General features: G+C 42.4%; 2 protein-coding genes across 2 annotated transcripts; both read left to right on the top strand.

Annotated features, from left to right (window-relative positions):
- Window positions 1-736: 736 nt before the first annotated feature.
- LOC144326813 (vomeronasal type-2 receptor 26-like) lies at window positions 737-5,999 on the top strand. The gene is made up of 5 exons (XM_077923652.1): window positions 737-883; window positions 1,204-2,010; window positions 3,233-3,460; window positions 4,144-4,270; window positions 5,089-5,999. Exons 1-5 carry the CDS (start codon window positions 737-739, stop codon window positions 5,997-5,999), a joined length of 2,220 nt encoding a protein of 739 aa, XP_077779778.1.
- Window positions 6,000-10,364: 4,365 nt separating this feature from the next.
- Window positions 10,365-19,092, top strand: LOC144326814 (vomeronasal type-2 receptor 26-like). The gene is made up of 6 exons (XM_077923653.1): window positions 10,365-10,576; window positions 10,964-11,255; window positions 11,536-12,345; window positions 15,276-15,503; window positions 17,463-17,589; window positions 18,194-19,092. The coding sequence occupies exons 1-6, from the start codon at window positions 10,365-10,367 to the stop codon at window positions 19,090-19,092; spliced, it is 2,568 nt and encodes an 855-aa protein (XP_077779779.1).
- The last annotated feature ends 758 nt before the right edge of the window (window positions 19,093-19,850 follow it).

The raw sequence follows: 19,850 nt of genomic DNA on the forward strand, positions 1-19,850 counted from the left end.
CTCACTTCTGTGTCTGCCAGCTAATCTCATGGACCCAAGACAGTCTCAGAGAAAGGGAACAGGAAGTGTATCTTGATGGCTTGCTTCAGAAAAGAGCTGCCCTGCCCATCATTGGTGGGGCTAAAAGGGACTTTTGTTGACAGCGCAATCCATGCCTGCTGAAAAGAAAATGCTAAGGATGCAGTAGATAAGCAGGGTGGGGATTGCAGCCTTATATCCCCTATTCCACAGACAAGAGTTCTCTGTTTCAGGAAAGGGGCATTTCCCCACTCCCTTTGAAGCAGCCGAGACTCCTGCAGCAATCACAGCCTCTCTCTCTCTCTCTCTCTCTCTCTCTCTCTCTCTCTCTGTGTGTGTGTGTGTGTGTGTGTGTGTTTAGTTGTTATGTTATTTGAAGACTGTGTGCTTCTATTCTACAATGAAGTGTGAATTTCCCCATTTTTTTCCTTAAGCGGCAAATGGGTTTTCACATTTGCAACAAGGATATGTCTCACACAAACATACAGACCATTATTTGGAGTTCAAATAGTGTTTAGTTTTATTAAATGCTGAACAGCAGTTTGACAATTAATGATTATTATTGAATTGCAGGTTCACCCCTGTTTCCTACTGGTATGCCTTGTCCTTCTTGTTCACCATTCAAGAAATCAACCAGGATCCTACGCTTTTACCCAACATCACCCTGGGCTACAACCTCTATGAGAACTATTTTGATGCCCGGAGGACATCTGAGGCCATGCTAGACCTGCTTGCAGGCAGGGAAGGCAATATTCCCAACTATCACTGTGGAAAACAAAGCAAACTCCTGGCTGTTCTTGATGGAGCAAATTCTGTCATCTCGAAAGAGATTTCAGTCTTGTCAGGCATCTACAAAATCCCTCAGGTATTTGCAGGGGTGGGGCGCAGGAATGGAGGGACAGTGGAGAAGTTCAGCAATATAACAAGAATATCCAAAAATGAGAAAATCCTGAGCCATGGCTCCATGGCTTTTCTTCAAAGCTTGATTGATTGATTGATTGATTGATTGATTGATTGATTTAATAAAACCAAGCCCCCACCACCTCACACACTCCCAATGCTTCAGAATAAAACTCTCAGCTTCAGCCAGCACACATTTTGTTAGATATTGATCATTCCAGGTTAGTATCTGGTCTTTTCTTCTGAAAGCAAAGTAAAACACCAAACTCTTCCATTCCCCACTAGATCAGTTATGGCTTTATTGCTCAGGCACTTGAAGAAGTTCAGTTCCCTTTTGTCTACCGGATCGTCCCCAAAGAAGAAACTCAGTACCATGGGATTGTTGAGTTGCTCCTGAATTTTGGATGGACATGGGTTGGCCTCATTGCTCCAGACAATGACAATGGAGAAAGGTTCACAAGTGCCTTGAGGTCTTTAATGATCGAAAAAGGAATTTGCATTGCATTATCAAAAAGATTTCCAGAAAAGAATGGTCATCAAATGCTTGGTCTAATTGAACCATTCATTACCTGGACACAAGTCAGTGTCATTGTTTACCACGAAATAAATCGAATGGGATGGATTCCAATCATGACACTACAAGGGACATATGGGAAAGAAATTGGGGCAAAAATCTGGATTGCGGCAGCTTTTCAGGACACCAATACCTATATGTCTTCTCCTCCTGTTCTGTTCCAGTACATCCATGGTTCTTTATCCTTTGTACTGAAGGCTCAAAGAAGGACCAGCTGTGGCTACAAGAGTCCATACTCATCTGCTCTCCAACAATTTTGGAACACAGCATTTCATTGTTCATATTCAAAGCATGTGTTGGCTGCAAAAGGCGAGACCAGATGCACAGAGGAGGAGAAACTGGAGATTCTGCCCAAAGAAGAGATGGAGACAGCCCTGTCTCAAGATAGCTACAACACTTACTTCAACGTCCAAGTTGTTGCACATGCCTTAAATTATGCCTATTCATCTAGATCAAAGTGGATGGTGATGGGAGGTGGAAGAGACTGGTTGGAACATCAAAGGCTGCAGCCATGGCAGGTAATTCTTTCCCCATTTTTTCACACCGAAATTCATTGTCCCAGCCAGGTTTTTGGTGTTTTTTAACAAAATGTGTGATGTTCTGTTGTGTTTTTGTATATTGTGTTGGAAGTTGCGGCAACCCAGTCCGATAGGCAAGGTACAATAAAATAAAATAAATAAAATAAAATAAAATAAAACAAAATAAAATACTACTAATAACTACAATAATAAATTCCAACTGCACAAGTTCCCCATCTCAACATACATAGAAAATAAAAGCCAAATGAATGGAAAGAATTGTTTCTGCTTACTTACACCCTTTATCAGTAGGAGTTACTGGTTGACATCTACTATGCAAGCCTGGACAGTGTGTTGGGAGGTCCTGGGCCGCCTAGAGCACAAGAATACCCCCCTCAGCCTCATTGGTATGGGCCAAAGGAAAGGAAAACAATATGTTGGGCACTAGGATGGATGCAGGAGTTGGCGGAAGGAGGAACACAAGATGCCCCCTAACCTGCTTTGGGACTCCAGATTTGTGTAGGGTTTACTCCTGAGCCTTTTCCTCTCCTGAAGATGCCTTACAGGGCAGCAGTTATGGGTTGTTCCTCAGGGTTTACTCCTGAAACCTTTCTCACAAATGTGCATGGCTGCAAGGCTGCATCCAAGCTTCCCTTCTCCTAGAAGGGCTGGCTTCAGGGGTGTCTTACCCATAGAGGAAAGTGATGTGGGGCACCAGGGCGTCAAGGAAGAGGTGGAGGTTGTTTGGGCCTCCCGGCATCAGCTCGCTCCCCTCACCTGTCTCGCTGCAGCAAATCCACTTTTGTGAGGCTTCTGGCAGAGGTCAAAGTTTTGTCAGAAGACCCCCACACTTTCTGGTGGTTCCTCCTTGCTGCCCACAGAGAGATCCAGCCTTCTCAGCTGGAGTTGGACCCTTCTCCTCTCTTCCTCTGTCCCTGCTGAGTCTTGAAGATGCCCATCAACAGTTAGTAGCACCTAGAAAACAGACTGCACAGGCACAAGGGATCCTGGCCATAGGATTCTACACTTGGTTGAGATGTGCTCTCTTTTCATTTTTATCTCAGCATTTATATATTGACATTTGTCAAAAGCTGCCAGGCCAGCTTACAATACAGTAAAACAAAACAAAACAGTTTTAAAAAATGATACCAAACAACTGAATATAGTATAAAACACAATACAGAATACAGGCAGGATATCTGGTGTTTCCCTGTCACTGCAGCTTCACCCTTTCTTAAGAGAAATCCAGTTTTCAAATGGCTCAATCGATGGAATGCATTTGGATGAAAATGGGAAGCTGCCAGCCGAGTTTGATATTGAGAACTGGGTGATGTTTCCCAATAAGTCTCGTGTCAGAGTGAAAATAGGGAGTATACAGAGAAGGGCATCCGTTGACATGAACTTCACCATTAGCCCAGAAGCCATTGTGTGGCCAAAACGGTTTAACCAGGTAAGGGACACTTGATTCCATGTGACATTCCTTAAGCTGCGAATATTTTTGAATAATACATCTGAGGCTTCAATTGCAATCCTTTGGACACTTAACAGGGAGTAAATCTCATTGGATATGGTGCAGGGGTTGGAACTGACAGCTCAGGGGGCCTTCATTGCCTAAAATGACTATGTGATGCAGATGGGATTTTATATCCATGGAGGAAATATATGCTTTCGTGTGCATGCAGACTTCAGCTTATACCCAGAACAAACTTAGTTGGTCTCTGAGGTGCTTCTGGACAATTTTTTTTTATTTTTTTTATTTATTTCGACTGCGTCAGACCAACACAGCTACCTACCTGAATCTATAATCATTTTTTTAGGCTACCATCTTCAGTAGCTGGTATGTTTTATTGCCTGTTTAATTGCTGTTGTTTTGTTGCTGCTGTTGTTCAGAGATTGTTACTGTATCTTTTGCCTTAAATATACTTATCTGGGATATGAATGTTGAAGGAAACACACCAAAGACATTTCCCTGCCATGTTGTTCTGCAAGAGAAGCGCTCTTGTGAACAAAGGGTTCAGAGCCAGTGGAACCAGAGATCCAGTTGGTTTGTTTCCAAACTCTATGAATAACCTCTATAGACCCAAAAACTCCTAACACTTTCCCCTTGATGTTCCTTTTTCCCTTTATGGCTAGACTGTGCCTTTCTCCAGGTGTACCAAAATCTGTCTGCCTGGATACACCAAAGTGGTTCAAGAAGGAAAGCCAATTTGCTGCTATTCTTGTGCTCCATGTGCAGAAGGGACAATCTCTACTTCTGAAGGTGGGTGACTCCAAGTTAGAAGGAGAATAGGAATAGGAATCTCTGGCCAAAAAGTGGAGAGCAAAGTGGAGAACTTTGGATGCACTGCCCACAATGCATTTATTTAGGGATATTAAATGGTGCGCTCAGTGAGTAAAGAGCCAAAACCACACGAAAAAGAAAATGAGTTAAAAAAAATTTTAAAATAGTAAATGTTCAGTTAGTGAAAGCACATTACAAAATAAAATAAATCATATGGAAATTATTACATGGAAGAAATACAAAAATGTTTGTACTACCTATCTAAAAACATATGTACAAACTTAATAGTGAGCAATTATCCTTCTAACAAAATTTCTCCAATCCAGCTAACTGAAATGTTGCTGGAGATGTTGGATAAATATTACTTATATAAAAGTAAATAATTGCAAATAGGTCAGAAGTGTAAAAGGGGGGGAACCCCAAATGATATGGGCCCCAGAAGACAAAATATGAACTGTAAAAGCTCAAAGTAAAGAGGCATGTCGTTGGTATTTGGTGAAAGCTGTACAATGTCGACACCAGACACATGTCTGTGGAGGTGAGAGTTTCTCAGCTATTCCTATATCCCAAGGTTGTTTGGGTGATAAAAAGCAAGGAAACCCCCTCTCTCCTTGAAGGAAAGGCAGGATGCTATGGTAAATGTTGAAAAAGGAAATAAACAAACTTTTGCCTCTCCCTCCCTACAATACCTTCTTCCCTGATCACCCTTGCATCAGCATTATTCTTCCTGGTATTATACAACACAGATGGTTATTCATATGGATGATGTTTGGACACTCTTTTCTCCTTCTCCTTAGATGCAGATCATTGCATCAAATGTCCAGAAGACCAACATCCAAATAAAGACCGAGATCAATGTATCCACAAGATTATCACCTTCCTGGCTTATGAAGAATACTTGGGAATCATTTTAGCTTTCCTTTCCCTATTCCTGTCTTTGACAACAGGCTTTGTCTTAGGAATCTTCATTAAATACAAGGAAACACCCATAGTCAAAGCCAACAACCGGGACCTCTCTTACATCCTCCTCATTTCTCTCCTGCTTTCCTTTTTGTCTTCCTTCCTGTTCGTTGGGGAGCCAAAGAAAGCGACTTGCCTTCTCCGGCAAACAGCTTTCAGCATCATCTTCTCCACTGCAGTTTCTTCTGTGTTGGCAAAAACCATCGCTGTGGTGCTGGCCTTTCTTGCTACTAAGCCAGGAAACAGAGTCAGGAGATGGCTGGGGAAAAGTCTGATGAACTCCATTGTCATTTCCTGTTCCAGTGTCCAAGTGGTTATCTGCACAGTCTGGTTAGGGATCTCTTCTCCATTCCCAGAGTCTGACATGCACTCCCAGTCTGGACAGATCTTTGTGCAATGCAATGAAGGGTCTGTTGCTATGTTTTACAGTGCCCTTGGCTACATGGGCTTCCTGGCTGCCATCTGCTTCACAGTGGCTTTCCTAGCCAGGAAGCTGCCTGGGGCCTTCAATGAAGCCAAGCTGATCACCTTCAGCATGCTGGTTTTCTGCAGTGTTTGGGTGTCCTTTGTGCCCACCTACCTGAGCACCAAGGGGAAACACATGGTAGCCGTGCAGATCTTCTCTATTTTAGCGTCTAGTGCTGGGTTTCTCGGTTGTATCTTCCTCCCTAAGTGCTACATTATTACACTGAGGCCTGATCTGAATACAAAGGAGCACCTAACAACTCAAATTAAAGATGCCATATGATTCTCTAAGGGCTCAGCTACACAGCTGCAAATAAAACATTTTATTTATTTTTGAATTTTATTTATTTATTAAAGTTCTTATGTTTCATCGGAAAACATAATCATATTACATCACAAGGCTTATTGTACTATGATTTGCAACATGTATACAAAGTTTATATACTAAAAGAAGAAGGAAAAACAAAAAAAAATTCCAAAATCATATATGTACCAACACATTGAACTTCCTGTCTATCCTGTTGTATATTCATTTTTTTTTTACAAATGATTGTACTCTTTTATTGTATATTTCTTTACATTTTATCTAATACATTCCTATATCAATATGTACCCTTGGTCTTATTTCTCAACGTCTCCAACGTCAATTGATTGCTAGCATAGATAGTGACCCTTTACTGTATTTTTGAACATATATCTTATATCTATCCCACTTTTGCATAAATTTCTGTTTTGAGTTGCCTCTCAGGCTATTTGACAACTGCGCCATTTCAGCAAATTCTTGTAGCTTGTTATGCCAATCCGTGCTACATTATTGTACTGAGGCCTGATCTGAATACAAAGGAGCACCTAACCACAAAAATTAAATATGTCATGTGATTCCCTAAGGACTCAGCTAAATAGCTGCAAATAAAACATTTTAAATGTGTTTTGAAGTGCAATTTACAAATGTGACAGCAGATGACAACAGCGAGCTATGCAAAATTCAATGTATTTTTCAAAAAGTTTTTTCTCTTCCTTTCCCATAAATAAGAATGATGAAAATGTATTTGTAATGTTGGGGCTCCGCTAGGGGCGCCTTGGAAGATGGCCGACAATACCATCTCTCCAGCTCACACAAGATACTTAAGGGGCTGAGATGGGAGTAAATCAGCCTCCCATTTTTCTTCCCGGTGTAAGGGAAGATGCAGCCTCGTCCGCGGTTGTCCATAAATCATCTGCGACTACGAAAGAAGGAGGGGGGGAGGGCACCGGACGCAAAGCCCTCGAGCGAGCTCAGATCTCCCGGACGCTGTCTCTGAGAGCGACCCTAGTTGCATTTCTTAAGATAAAAAATTGGATATAAGTTATTGCACATGCTTCAAGCGAAGAAAATGATACGTTAGCTGCTAATTAAGCCTGCCACTGAGAAGTTAAAAGTGATGGATTGGACTGGAAAGAAGATAACATCAAAGAATAACATCTATGCCGGTATGTTGAAATGGAATGGAAATACTTTTTCTTTTCTTATTACGATATTATCTAACAACCCACCCCCCCAGAAGAACCATCAATACGACCTATAGCAAGTGAGATTGGAAAATAAACTGTGGGGGGGGGGGAATATCAACTAAAGCTTTTGGTTTTTGAAATATCTGGAAAGAAAATAAAAGGCTCTCTTGTGACGCAGTTTTTAATCGGGATCCGCCATTATGAGACAGACTATGTTGCGAGATTACTAGTCATAGGGAGAGGCGAGCCATTACTCTGTTATCATGTTTGTATTCTAAATTTGACTTGGCAAACCTTCTCTGGAAAGGCTAATTTATGGAGCAACTTGTCTGGGAAAATTAATGAGCAAACGCCTAGATTTTATTTCATCGGAACTGAGAAAGATGGCATCTGCCACTCGAGGAGGACTTTTGGATCAGCGTGTGATTTATTGCAAACAAAAGATTTACCAGCTTTAAAAAAAGGGAGAGCCTTACAAAGTTCACACAGAAACATATTATTGCTTACTTTAACTTGCCTGTGGAAACAACTCAGAGGTTATTAAGAAGAAAAAGGATAAAAACAAGAAGATTGAAAGATGGGACTGGTGAACACTAAAAGCAGCAGAAATATGAGATGATTGGACCCTACTGAACTCGAAGCATGGGAACCCCCAACAAAAATTTATAATTCGGCAAAATATTTGGACTTTATGATATGTATTGGTATAATTTGGAATAATTAATGTGATATGATTGGTTTGTTAAATGGAAAACTTCATAAAAATTATTATAAAAAAGAAAAGAAAATGTATTTGTAATGTTGGGGTGTGTGCAGTGTGCAGTCAACTCGCCAGTGGATTGCGTAACTGAAGCCACAGCATTGTAGAAGAAAATATGTCAAACAGTTAACTAAGGTCAGCAATAGTATATTGTACTGGCACGTAGCAGAACAACTATGTACAACACAGTTCTTTTAGCATCCCTAGAGCCAAAGGAAGGTCGGTGGCCGAGCACCCACAAATTTTGGTGCCAGGGCCATGCATGCTGCATGGCACCCATGGCACCGGGCACCCCCTATTGTGCGGGCAAAATGGCACTACTGTTCATGTGAGCCATGGTTGTAAACTTACAGATAATGTTAAAAGATCCAGTCAAACTTCTTCATTTAGTCAAATGGTTGCCATTCAAACTTCCTTCTAAGCTTGTTCTGCTGCCTAATATTGATCTCAGAAAACACAGCACCTCTACTAACAACCACCATCACTAGCCTAACCCTGTTTTATCTATAGTGGCCCATTTCAAGTAAGACCTGCTCACCTCTCACTCATGAACAGGGAAGGTGGTGTTGCAGAGGCTCCCCCTAAGACTTCCTCCCTCTTAGTTGGAGTGCTAATTTGGCATCTACCAAGCTCCACTAAGCTCCTGGTTGAAGGATCTGTGTGTATTGCTGGAGCCTGAATGAAGTGGCTATATGGCTGATGTCACTGTTTGATTTATATGGGGATTTGTAATGTTTTTCTCCCATTGATACACTTTAAACCAATCTATTCCACCTTTTATACACGCCAGCATTTATTGTATTTCTTCTTCGCTTTCTTTTTGCAGTTTCTTTTATTTCTTTTTTCTAAAGATCAGTGAATAGCTGTGTGCTGGGAATCTGTTTCTATGAACCTGCACAATTTGATGCTGAGCCAAGAAGGCATCTCTCAACTCCATAAGAAAGATATATTTTCCTGCAGTACCCTATGCCTTCTTAGCCAGAATTCCCATTAAGTTCAATGGGACACACAGAACCTGGACTTATTTACCTGGGAGTAAGCCCCATGGGGCATATGCCTTAAAGAAACAAGCAGTTGATAATTCTTAATGATCTAACTGTGGGTTGGTTTTTGTGGGGATCAGAGGCTTGCATGTCTCTCAACAGGGCTGAATTTAGGTTTGATGAGGCCCCAAGCTACTGAAGATAATGGGGCCCTTTATATGTCCACCTGTCCTTTGTCAACAACAAATTGTCGCTGGATTTTGTGTTGAATATAGGCTATACTGTAATTTATGGACCTAATAGGTCCATGCACAACACAAAACACTGTTGCTGTGTGTTTATATTATTTGTTTTTTATCCTATATTTTGGAAATGTACATGCAGTTTTTTCCCCCTTTAACCTTTTTTGGGGAGAGTGGGCCGTAAGCTATGGCTTGTTTAGCTTATACGTAAATCTGGCACTGTCTCTGAATACCATTTGTTGCAGAACAAGACCACCAAAGGGCTCTTATCCCCATGCCCTGCTTGTGAGCTTCCCAAAGGTGTATGACCAGACACTTCAATATATGGGATGCTGGACTAGATGGGACTTCGTCTCATCTGGCTGCAGAGCTTTCCTAATGCTGTTGAGGCCAAACTTGCACACACACACACATCAAACTTTGGCAATTCACCTGTGATTCATTGTAAACATGTTTTTCCTCAGTTCTGCACCTGCCACCCAAACTTCGCAATGACTAAAGTTTGTTGCAGTGTCAAATTTATTCTCCTTATAATTATCAAAATCATAGCTATTTATTCCTGCCAAGATCAAGATATATTTCTGGAGGTTGCCAAGACAGCGCAATCAAGGACAGCATGAGGTTATATCTAGCTCTGTGCCTGGGGAGAAAGGCTGATGTGGAGAATAGCTGATATGTCAGAGACAGTCTGAATGAATAGCTGAGGCAAGCCTGAATGTTACCCATACTGGGAAAGTCACTGCAGCATTCCTATTGCAAGTGTTTTTGACTTCTGATTACCTGGCTGGGCAAGAGAAAGGAGCAGCCACAAGAGAAGTGTAGGTAAAGTTAAAGGGACCCCTGACCATTAGGTCCAGTCGCAAACAACTCTTGGGTTGCGGTGCTCATCTCGCTTTATTGGCCAAGGGAGTCGGAATATGCCCGCATGACTAAGCCACTTCTGGCGAACCAGAGCAGTGCACGGAAACGCAGTTTACCTTCCTGCTGGAGCGGTACCTATTTATCTACTTGCACTTTGATATGCTTTCGAACTGCTAGGTTGGCAGTAGCAGGAACTGAGCAACGGAACTTACACCGTCACGGGGATTCGAACCGCCGACCTTTTGATAGGCAAGCCCTAGGCTCTGTGGTTTAGACCACAGCACCACCCGCATGTAGGAGGTACAGGCAAAATGATTTCCCTCCTGCTTTTCTTGCTAATGACACATGGAGACTGCGAAAATCAAGGAAAAGTATGTCCCTTGAATCTGATCTGGGAAGAAAGTGAAACACAGAATTACGACCGGCCCGGGGACTTCATAATTGCTGGGATCATATCTCCAAGTATGTTGACTGTAGAAGACCCATACATTTTTTCCCAGATTCCCTCAAAAAGGCTTGGATGGTAAGTAATTAGATGGCACTGGATGTCATGCTTCTCCAACACCACTCCAACAGTTTCTGCTTAATTCAAAAAAATAAAGGCAATTTTCCACTTTGAAGGCTGTGTTTTTTCTTTCTTTCTTTGCAATGGAATTTGCAATCTCCTAGTTTTTATTTTTAAGTGATAAATAGATTTACACCTTGTAACTAGGTGATCCTCAGATGAAGAGCGGTATATAAATTTAGTACATAAATAATAAAAAATATATATTCCTTGTCTCAGCCCAAACTGCAAACATACATATCATTGTTTGGTGATGAGCTACTTTGAGAATGCCTAGAAATAACATTTGCTTTCTTTACATGGTGAATAGGTTTCTGACATTTTTTATTTGATGTTTCATTGCAGTTTTACACCTAGGTTCTACTGGCACATCTTGTCCTTCCTGTTCTCCATTCAGGAGATCAACCTGAATTCCAGGTTCTTACCCAACATCTCCTTGGGCTACAACCTCTTTGAGAACTTTTTTGATGAAAGGATGACTTCTGCTGCCATGCTAGACCTGCTTGCAGGAGGGCAAAGCAATACTCCAAACTATAACTGTGGAGAATGGAATAACCTTCTGTCTGTTCTTGAAGGGTGCAATTCTGCCATCTCGAAAGAGATTTCAGTCATGTCTGGGATCTACAAAATCCCACAGGTATGAAGGATAGGGACAAGAAATAAATTCCACTTTCTTTCCAGGAGAGTCAATATGGGAAATGAAAAAGTGAGAAAACCCTTAGTGATAGTAGATCTTTCTTCCAGCATCCACCAATCTGGCACTCTCCAAATATTTCAGACTAAAACTGCAATCAAGCGCAGCAAGCACATTTTTTTCAGACAATAACAGATAATAAATAATAACAGACAATAAATACAGTATCTATTCCTTTTCCTGAAAATCAAACAAATCACTAATCTATTTCTTTTATCAATAGATCAGTTATGGCTTTATGACTCAGACACTGGATGAGAAAACTGAAGTCCCCTTTGTCTACCAAATGGTCCCCAAGGGGGAAACTCAGTATTGGGGGATTGTCAAGTTGCTCCTGAATTTTGGATGGACATGGACTGGCCTCTTGGTTTCAGACAATGATAACGGAGAAAGGTTCTTGAGTGCCTTGACACCTCTGATGACGAACAATGGAATTTGCATTGCCATATTAAAAAGAATACCAGAATATAACTTAGATGTATATCTCATCCCAAGTGAACCATTTACCATATGGGACAAAGTCAAAATATTTGTTTACTATAAAAGCAGTCAAGGGGCATGGATTCAACTCATGATAATACAACAATTTCTTGAGAAACAAATCGGGGGGAAAGTCTGGATCTCAACAGGTCTTCTAGACATTAATTCTGCTTTTCATAGTGCTCCTGATCTTTTCCAGTACATCCATGGATCTTTGTCCTTCATAATGAAGCCCCAACTAAGGAAAAGATACCAACCCTATGATCCATCTTCCAAACTCCTTATACAGTTTTGGGATAAAGCATTTCATTGTTTATATAGAAAGAACACATTGGCTGTAAAAGGTCGGACAAGATGCACAGAGAATGAGAAACTGGAGTTGCTGCCTGAAGAGGAGCTGGAGGGAGTCCTGTCTCAAGACAGCTACATCACTTACTTCAGTGTCCAAGCTGTGGCTCAGGCTTTGAATGCTGCCTATTCATCCAGATCTAAGGTCATGCTGATGGCGAGTGGAGGAGACAGGCTGGAACGTCAAAGGCTACAGCCATGGCAGGTATTTCCTTTTCCTTGTTGCAAATTGCTACTCATTTCCCCACCTCTGGAATCAGATTTAGGACTGAGATTTTTATTTCTTTTTGCTCCTTTTGGCGGAAAATCTCATTAGTGAGTCTTGTGGCAGAAGCAGACCTTTCTGCCTATTCTGGTTATGTCAGAACAGTCCCCCCACCATCTCGTTCTTCCTCTCTGGCGAGAGATGCAGCCATCATAGCAGAAGTTGGTTCCTCCTCATCTTCCACTGTGTCTCTGCTGGGACTTGAAATTGCCCATCAACTGTAAAACAGAATGAATTTTCAATTCTATATTAATATCTAAACTTTTACATGATAAAATTTGTCTAAAGAGTGCAGGGCGGTTTAACTACTTGTATAGTATAAACACACTGTAAAACTACAGAAAGAACATGAAGGGGACTTCCGGGTTGGCGCCATCGCTGAATGGCGGACTCTGCTCGGCAGGGGCTGGGTCCTACCGCACCGGCGATGCGGAGACCCTTAGAAACCACGGCCACGGAGGCCGTGGACATGGAGACTCGGCTTGCACCGTTAGCGCCCTCCCGACTCGTGAAGGAGCCTTTTTAAAGGCTACGGATCGGGTGCCGGGGAGAAGCGTGGTGCCTTGAGTCCTCTGCTTTCCCTGCCGAGCGAAGCCGCATGCCATCCGGCGGAGAGCGCTGACTTCTTCCATTGAAAATTCGGACTTCTTAACAACAACCCGTGAGTAAATTTGGAAACCGGGTTCAAAAGGAGAAAAAAGGAAATTTTTTTCGAATTGGATACGAGCGGGGGGGATCCAAAAAGGAAGTCAGTCCCCTCCCTACTGTAAACCTTTCAAAACAAGGACGGGGAAACCATGGCCCAAAAAGGCTTGCATTGCTGATAAAAATCAAGAATTCCACGATGGGGAACTACAAGAACTGTGCTGGAGGAGGAATTGGAGAAGGGAAACGTAACCCCCCCCCCCTGGGAACCGGGGTGATTGAAGAGAGAGCCTGGTGAAGGGAGTCGGAGATTTTGACAGCTGTCAAAGTAGCTGTCAAAGTCGGAAAGTGGAGTGGATTTTATTATGAGAACTTTGCTGGTTAAATCTGATACAATTTGTTACAACTTGTTAAAATTTGGACACAAAATGGCGAATATGGATAACAATCGGACTTTTGGACTAGAGGAAACAAAGTTACAACAATCCCCCTTGAGGAGTTTCGGGACATTACAAGGACTGTGAAAGTGGAAAAACACCAATGGAATTTTACAGGACTGGTTATCTTCTGGGAAAGCTGCAAAACGGAAATAACATCTCGTCTTCAGGGTGTTTATCTAAAGGAGACAATAGAATTTTCTATTGAAGAAAGGAAGGGACTGAACGCAAGTTTTTGCCCCTGAATAACAACCATCCCTGCAGAGCTACTAAACTTTTGAATTACAACGTTTTAGCAGCGGAACAAGAGGAAATTAGACTACAACCTGGAAAGAACAATGGAGGGAGTTTTATTACAGTTTTATTAAAGAACTGAAGTTAAAGCTTTTTAAAAAAATAATAATAATAATAATAATAATAATAATAATAATAATAATAATAATTTTTAATAATTTTAATTTTAATTTTAAAAAGAAAAAGCCAGCAAGGAGTTGGGGGAAAGTTGTGATTTATGGTCTTAAAAATTCCAGGCAGACACCAGGGGCTGATGGTCAGGGGGAAATTAAACTGGGGACAGGGGGGGGTGAACTAAAACTCCAAAGGCTTGCCAACTTTTTTTTTTTTTTTCTTTTTCTGAATTGGTCTCTTTTTTTATCTCTTACTTTTTCTATTTCTATTATTTGGGGTGTTTCTATTATCAAAAAATGGAAATTGTGGAATGAATTAGGGTGGGCCCTGGGGAAAGAACATTGGATTTTTCTTTATTAAGGGTAAAACAAATTAAGTTTTAATTAGAATGGGGAACTTGTGGAGCCAACAATATGAAAAGGGAATATGGTAGGGGTGGGGGAAGGGGGGAGTCCCGTAAAGTGAATTTATATTCTTTGTATTTCTGAAAATTTTAATAAATATTATTTAAAAAAAAAAACTACAGAAAGAACATGAAAAGCAAAGAGCTTCTCAGCTTGTTGGAAAAGCTGTTGAAATAAACAGATTTTTTTTAAAAGGATTTATGTTTAAATTATATTAACTGTTAAGAAATTTACCTCTATGCCAATAAATTAGCACAACCAAATGTTAATGGGAGACGATGTCCTCTTTTGTGGCATTGTGCAAGTTCTACTGAAAGCAGCTACACTTTGAAGGGAAATTTTCAGGCTTCCACATTATCTAGAATACTGAGCAACCAAGGTTTCAACCTCATGGGAGTATGTATTTGTAAATTCAGATAATTTTTCCAGGCAGGGGGACAGCCACACATCCCACTCCTATGCTCTTGGCTGTGAGCAGATCTATGTGGCCCCTATTGACAAATAACCTTCCCTGGTGATACAGTGAGCAGCTGAGGAAATAGTGTTCTATTCATAAGGGTATAACTGTGCCCTAGGAGTGCCAATATGGCCCCTATGCCTGGGCCTGTAGGTGTCATGCAGCGTGCATGGCTCTGGCAGCAAAATTTGTGGATGCCCGACCCCTTCATGGGGAATTTTGTCAGTGCTTGCGCACCCAGGGCCCCATGGAGTTGGCATCTATGCTGTGCACTGATTTGTAGGACCATCTATGTTTAAAAAGTTTGGTATTTATGCTATTTTTATTTTTTAAGAAGTATTTTATTGTCTTTTGTATTTATCTTATTCTCCAGAAACCTTTTTTTTTTAAATACAATGAGTTGCCTACAAATGTTCTAATAACGACCCCAATTCCAAGGAGATTAGAGCTCAAAGTGTAGAGGGCTTATATTCAACTTTTCTATTTCATAAATGTTGGTGTTTTTTCCTGCTGTTCCAGCTTCACCCATTCTTAAGAGGACTCCAGTTTTTGAATACTTCCATGGGCAGCCTCAGATTGGATGAGAATGGGCAGATACCAGCCTACTATGACATTGAGAACTGGGTGATGTTTCCCAATAAGTCTCGTGTAAGAGTGCCAGTTGGGAGTATAGGGAGAGACAGATCCACTGGCACGAAGTTCACAATCAACTCACAAGCCATTGTGTGGCCCAAGTGGTCTGAGAAGGTATGGCAATCTACTTTATCCCACATCTGTAAAGCTCTAATCACTAACTGAATCATTCCAAGGGCACTTTGACTAGAGCCCTTTGCACACCTGCTGGGGAGTAAGGGCTCATTGAGACTTCCATTTGTGCCACAATGCGACTTACAGGTCCTGATCTGTTTTATGGTGTGTTTTTCTCCCAGCACTTTCCTGTGGAAACCTGATTGCCATTTGCTTTGATTCAGTGGTAAAATGTGGGTGTTCTCACGGAAAGTACTTAGACATACAGGAAGGAAGGAAGGAAGGAAGGAAGGAAGGAAGGAAGGAAGGAAGGAAGGAAGGAAGGAAGGAAGGAAGGAAGGAAGGAAGGAAGGAAGGAAGGAAGGACTGCTTTGACATGGAGCTTTAAAGCATGGACCTGTGACTAGAAAGATGGCCCAAAAGGAAGTGTGGTTGAGCCCTAATCAGTGTAGTGCAGGGTTTTCAAAAGTCAGCCCAGGGGGAGAATGAGAAGCATGTCCAGATTTCAGGATGTAAAGGGTGGAAAGGAGAGCTCTTGCTACCTGGAATCTTGATGGCATCTCCTGGCCTGAGTGCTTAGATGGTTAACAAGCATGGTGCCAGCATACTATGGTGTGGAGAGGGGTTGATTGGAAACTGAATGCCATACTATTGACAGCAAGGATTCCACCTTAAGCAATTAGCATTATTAGCAGCAGCAATGGCATTAATAGCGGGATGGGAGACAGAAGGTCAAAGTGGAAGAAGCTGTCGCAAGGGACTCATCTCTCCATTCTTTGCCAACACTCAAAACACTTCGGATAAAGAATAATAATGTAACCATAATTGAGGAGGCACTTTTTGAAATTGGAGTCTTTAGGTGGTGGATTTAACCATCTAGGGGTCCTTCATAAGTATGTTTTCTTGCTGCTCTTTTGTCTCTGTCAATCTAGGGTTTTTCATTTGCTTTTTTGATATATACTTTTTCATAGAATAGTCCGATATAATTGTCTGAACAAAAAAGGAAACACACCTGTCAGGGGTTCAGGGAGAGAGGCACAGATGAGGGAGGAGGAGCGAGGGGGAAGAATCACAGAACGACCAGGAAGAGGATGGCGATGACTGGGGGGATTCCCCGAGTCTTTCAAGTGAATCGGAGGATTCCCAAAAGGGGGCACCCGTGGTCAGGCCAAGGGGAGTTACAGGGGGGACTCGCCAGGAGCAAAGGAGCAGCAGGGGAACCCCAAGTGGGAGTTGGGAATCGGGACCAGCGTCTCCGCCGGAACGGAGTGAAGGGGGTGGAGTTTCCAGTGTGACAGGCGAAGCAGAGCAGGAAGCCGAGAGGGGAAGGAGATCGGGGCAAGGCGTCCTCCCGGAAGGGGCGGAGAGTAGTACAGGGAGTAGTGTACCTGTCAAGAGGAAGGTCAGAGGTAGCGAACGCGCGCCAAGTTCAAATGTGGAGGCGCGCGGAAATGCAGAGAGCCCGGGGGAGGAGCCTGGTCCCAAAGCACGCAGGAGGGGGGAGCAGTTGTCTGGGGATTCAGCGTCAGGGGAATCCAGGAGGAGCGAAACCCCAGGGGGCAGAAAGACCCTGCGGAAAAGGAAGGACAGGAAGAGGTGGACCAGCACAAGCCTCTTAAACTGGTGCAGGGGAGTTACTGACTCAGAGGGGACTTCAGCGGTCTAAGCGTAACAGACGTGGGGCTGCGCGCCTCGGCTGTGAAACTGTACAATGTACTGCAATAAAGACTTTTGTATATAAAGTGGAGTTGGCGTTGGTCTCTTGTGAGCTGGGACCTGAGGCGGCCCTGACAACACCAAAGAGTTTTCTCTGCCATGCATCAAAATGCTTCCCTGGAAAAGTGCCTGGGATCAGTGGGAATAGGGACCCTGTTTGGTCCTTTCCAAGTTCCATAAATGAATTACAGAGACACAAATAGTCCTGACACTTTCTGTTTGATGCATGTTCTCCATGTTTAGACTGTTCCTAGCTCCAGGTGTACCAAGAGCTGTCAACCTGGATACGCCAAAGTGGTTCAAGAAGGAAAGCCCGTTTGCTGCTATGCTTGTGCCCCATGTGCAGAAGGGACCATCTCTGCTCAGGAAGGTGGGTGAATATAAAGGGCAGCTCTTGGGAGAATATAGATTGTGGAAACATTCACTTGGAGACACTTTCTGTGAAGAGTCAAAAGAGATTTTTGAATGTGTCTCCTTTTTTGGCTTCTCTATTTTTATTCACCTACGTTAATTCTAGGAAGTGGGTTGAAACAAAGAATGAAAAGGAAGCAATTGGTGGACTACAAATTAACAATCATGGTGAGGACACTGAGGGCAACCTTAGTGGTCAAATATACTATTTATGTAAAGTAAAACCATTTCCCATGGAACAGGACAGTATAAATTCAGCAAAAGCTGTACAAGAAGCAGATCTGTGGGAGGTCACTGCCTCTCAGCTTTACCTATATCGCAAGGTTGTTTTGGTGATAAAACTGAGAAATTTTTAAAAACCACCTCTATCACCATGGAAGAAGGCAACAGTATAAGCACAAATATTAAATAAGCAAAGGAACACACCAATTTTGTCTACTCCTTTTTTAGACATTCTTTTCTCCTGGCCCTCCCTTCTATGAACATCTTTCCCCCTAAAACGTCATAGAACATAGGTGGTTATGGATTTAAATGATGCTAAATCACTCCTTTTCCCTCCTTAGATGCAAAGAATTGTACCAAATGCCCCGAAGATCAGCATCCAAACAAGGGTCAAGTTCAATGCATTCCCAAAAGTATCTCCTTCCTGACCTATGCAGAAACTTTGGGGAGTGTTCTAGCTTCCATTGCTATCTTCCTGCTGTTAATGACAAGCATTATTTTAGGAATCTTCCTTAAATACAAAGAAACGTCCATAGTCAAAGCCAATAACCGGGACCTCTCCTACATCCTCCTCGTCTCCCTCCTGCTCTCTTTTTCGTCCTCCTTCCTCTTCATTGGCCGGCCAAGGAAGGAGACCTGCCTTCTCCGACAAATGGTCTTCAGCATCATCTTCTCAGTTGCGGTCTCTTCTTTGTTGGCTAAAACCATCACTGTGGTCCTGGCCTTCATGGCCACAAAGCCAGGGAACAGAGTGAGGAGATGGCTGGGGAAAAGTCTGGCCAACGCTGTTGTCATTTCCTGTTCCAGTGTCCAAGTTCTCATCTGCACCACCTGGCTGAGTACCTCTCCCCCATTCCCAGAGTCTGACATGCACTCCCAGCCTGCAGAGATTATTCTGCAATGCAATGAAGGGTCTGTGGCCATGTTTTATGGTGCCCTGGGCTACATGGGCTTCCTGGCTGCTATCTGCTTCATGGTGGCTTTCCTAGCCAGGAAGCTGCCTGGGGCCTTCAATGAGGCCAAGCTGATCACCTTCAGCATGCTGGTCTTCTGCAGTGTTTGGGTGTCCTTTGTGCCCACCTACCTGAGCACCAAGGGGAAGTACATGGTAGCCGTGCAGGTCTTCTCCATGTTGGTCTCCAGTGCTGGGCTTCTGGGCTGCATCTTCATCCCAAAGTGCTACATCATTATACTGAGACCTGATCTGAACACAAAGGAGCACTTGACAACAAAATCCTAAAGATGGCATCTGATTCTCCAGGCTATATAAAGGGATAGGTTCTGCTTAGAACAGAATATTAATCAGAAACAGTTGGTGTGAACTTAATTCAGGTGTGATACAGGACCGTGGGACATGTAGTGTGCTTCAGGTTTCCTGTTATCATTCTACAATAGGTACTTACATACATTTGCATAGCCTTTATCCTTTTCATTTTTGCCAGGAGAAGGTTCGCTATATATATATATATATTAAAGCTTGCTTACTTGCTAAAAGTTAGTGATGATGCTTTGATGTGCTTGAGCTGCCTGAAGATGCTTCCCTGGTGGCTTTTGAGGGCTAAGATTCTTGGACGAGTCAAGATGCAATGTGGCCACCCAAGGAGGAGGAACATCTGAGCTTTATTGCAATATAAAAGAGGGACACTGTTTTATCCTTTCTGGGTTATTAAAAGGGCAGCAATAACATGGTGTGGTATTTTCCTGTTTCTTTCCCATTAAACATTCATTGGTGGGATGCAAAGTGTGGGTTCCACCAAATGCTCTTTTCAGAATTGAAGCATTTATCAGGTTTTTCTTCCATGAGGATATTCTGATGAAAAGTAACACTTGAGCTAAACCTGAAGTGACTTTCACAGTTGAAACATGAATACATTATTAAAGCAGTGTGACTATAATCAATAAGTTTTTGAAAGTTACATCTCATTGGTTTATGTCACTTTATTTTCTTTAAAATAAACCCATGCCTGCACACGTGGGTTGCGATTTGCTGAGAGAGGA

Source organism: Podarcis muralis, chromosome 2 (assembly GCF_964188315.1).
Source record: "Podarcis muralis chromosome 2, rPodMur119.hap1.1, whole genome shotgun sequence".
Classification (NCBI taxonomy): Eukaryota; Metazoa; Chordata; class Lepidosauria; order Squamata; family Lacertidae; genus Podarcis; species Podarcis muralis.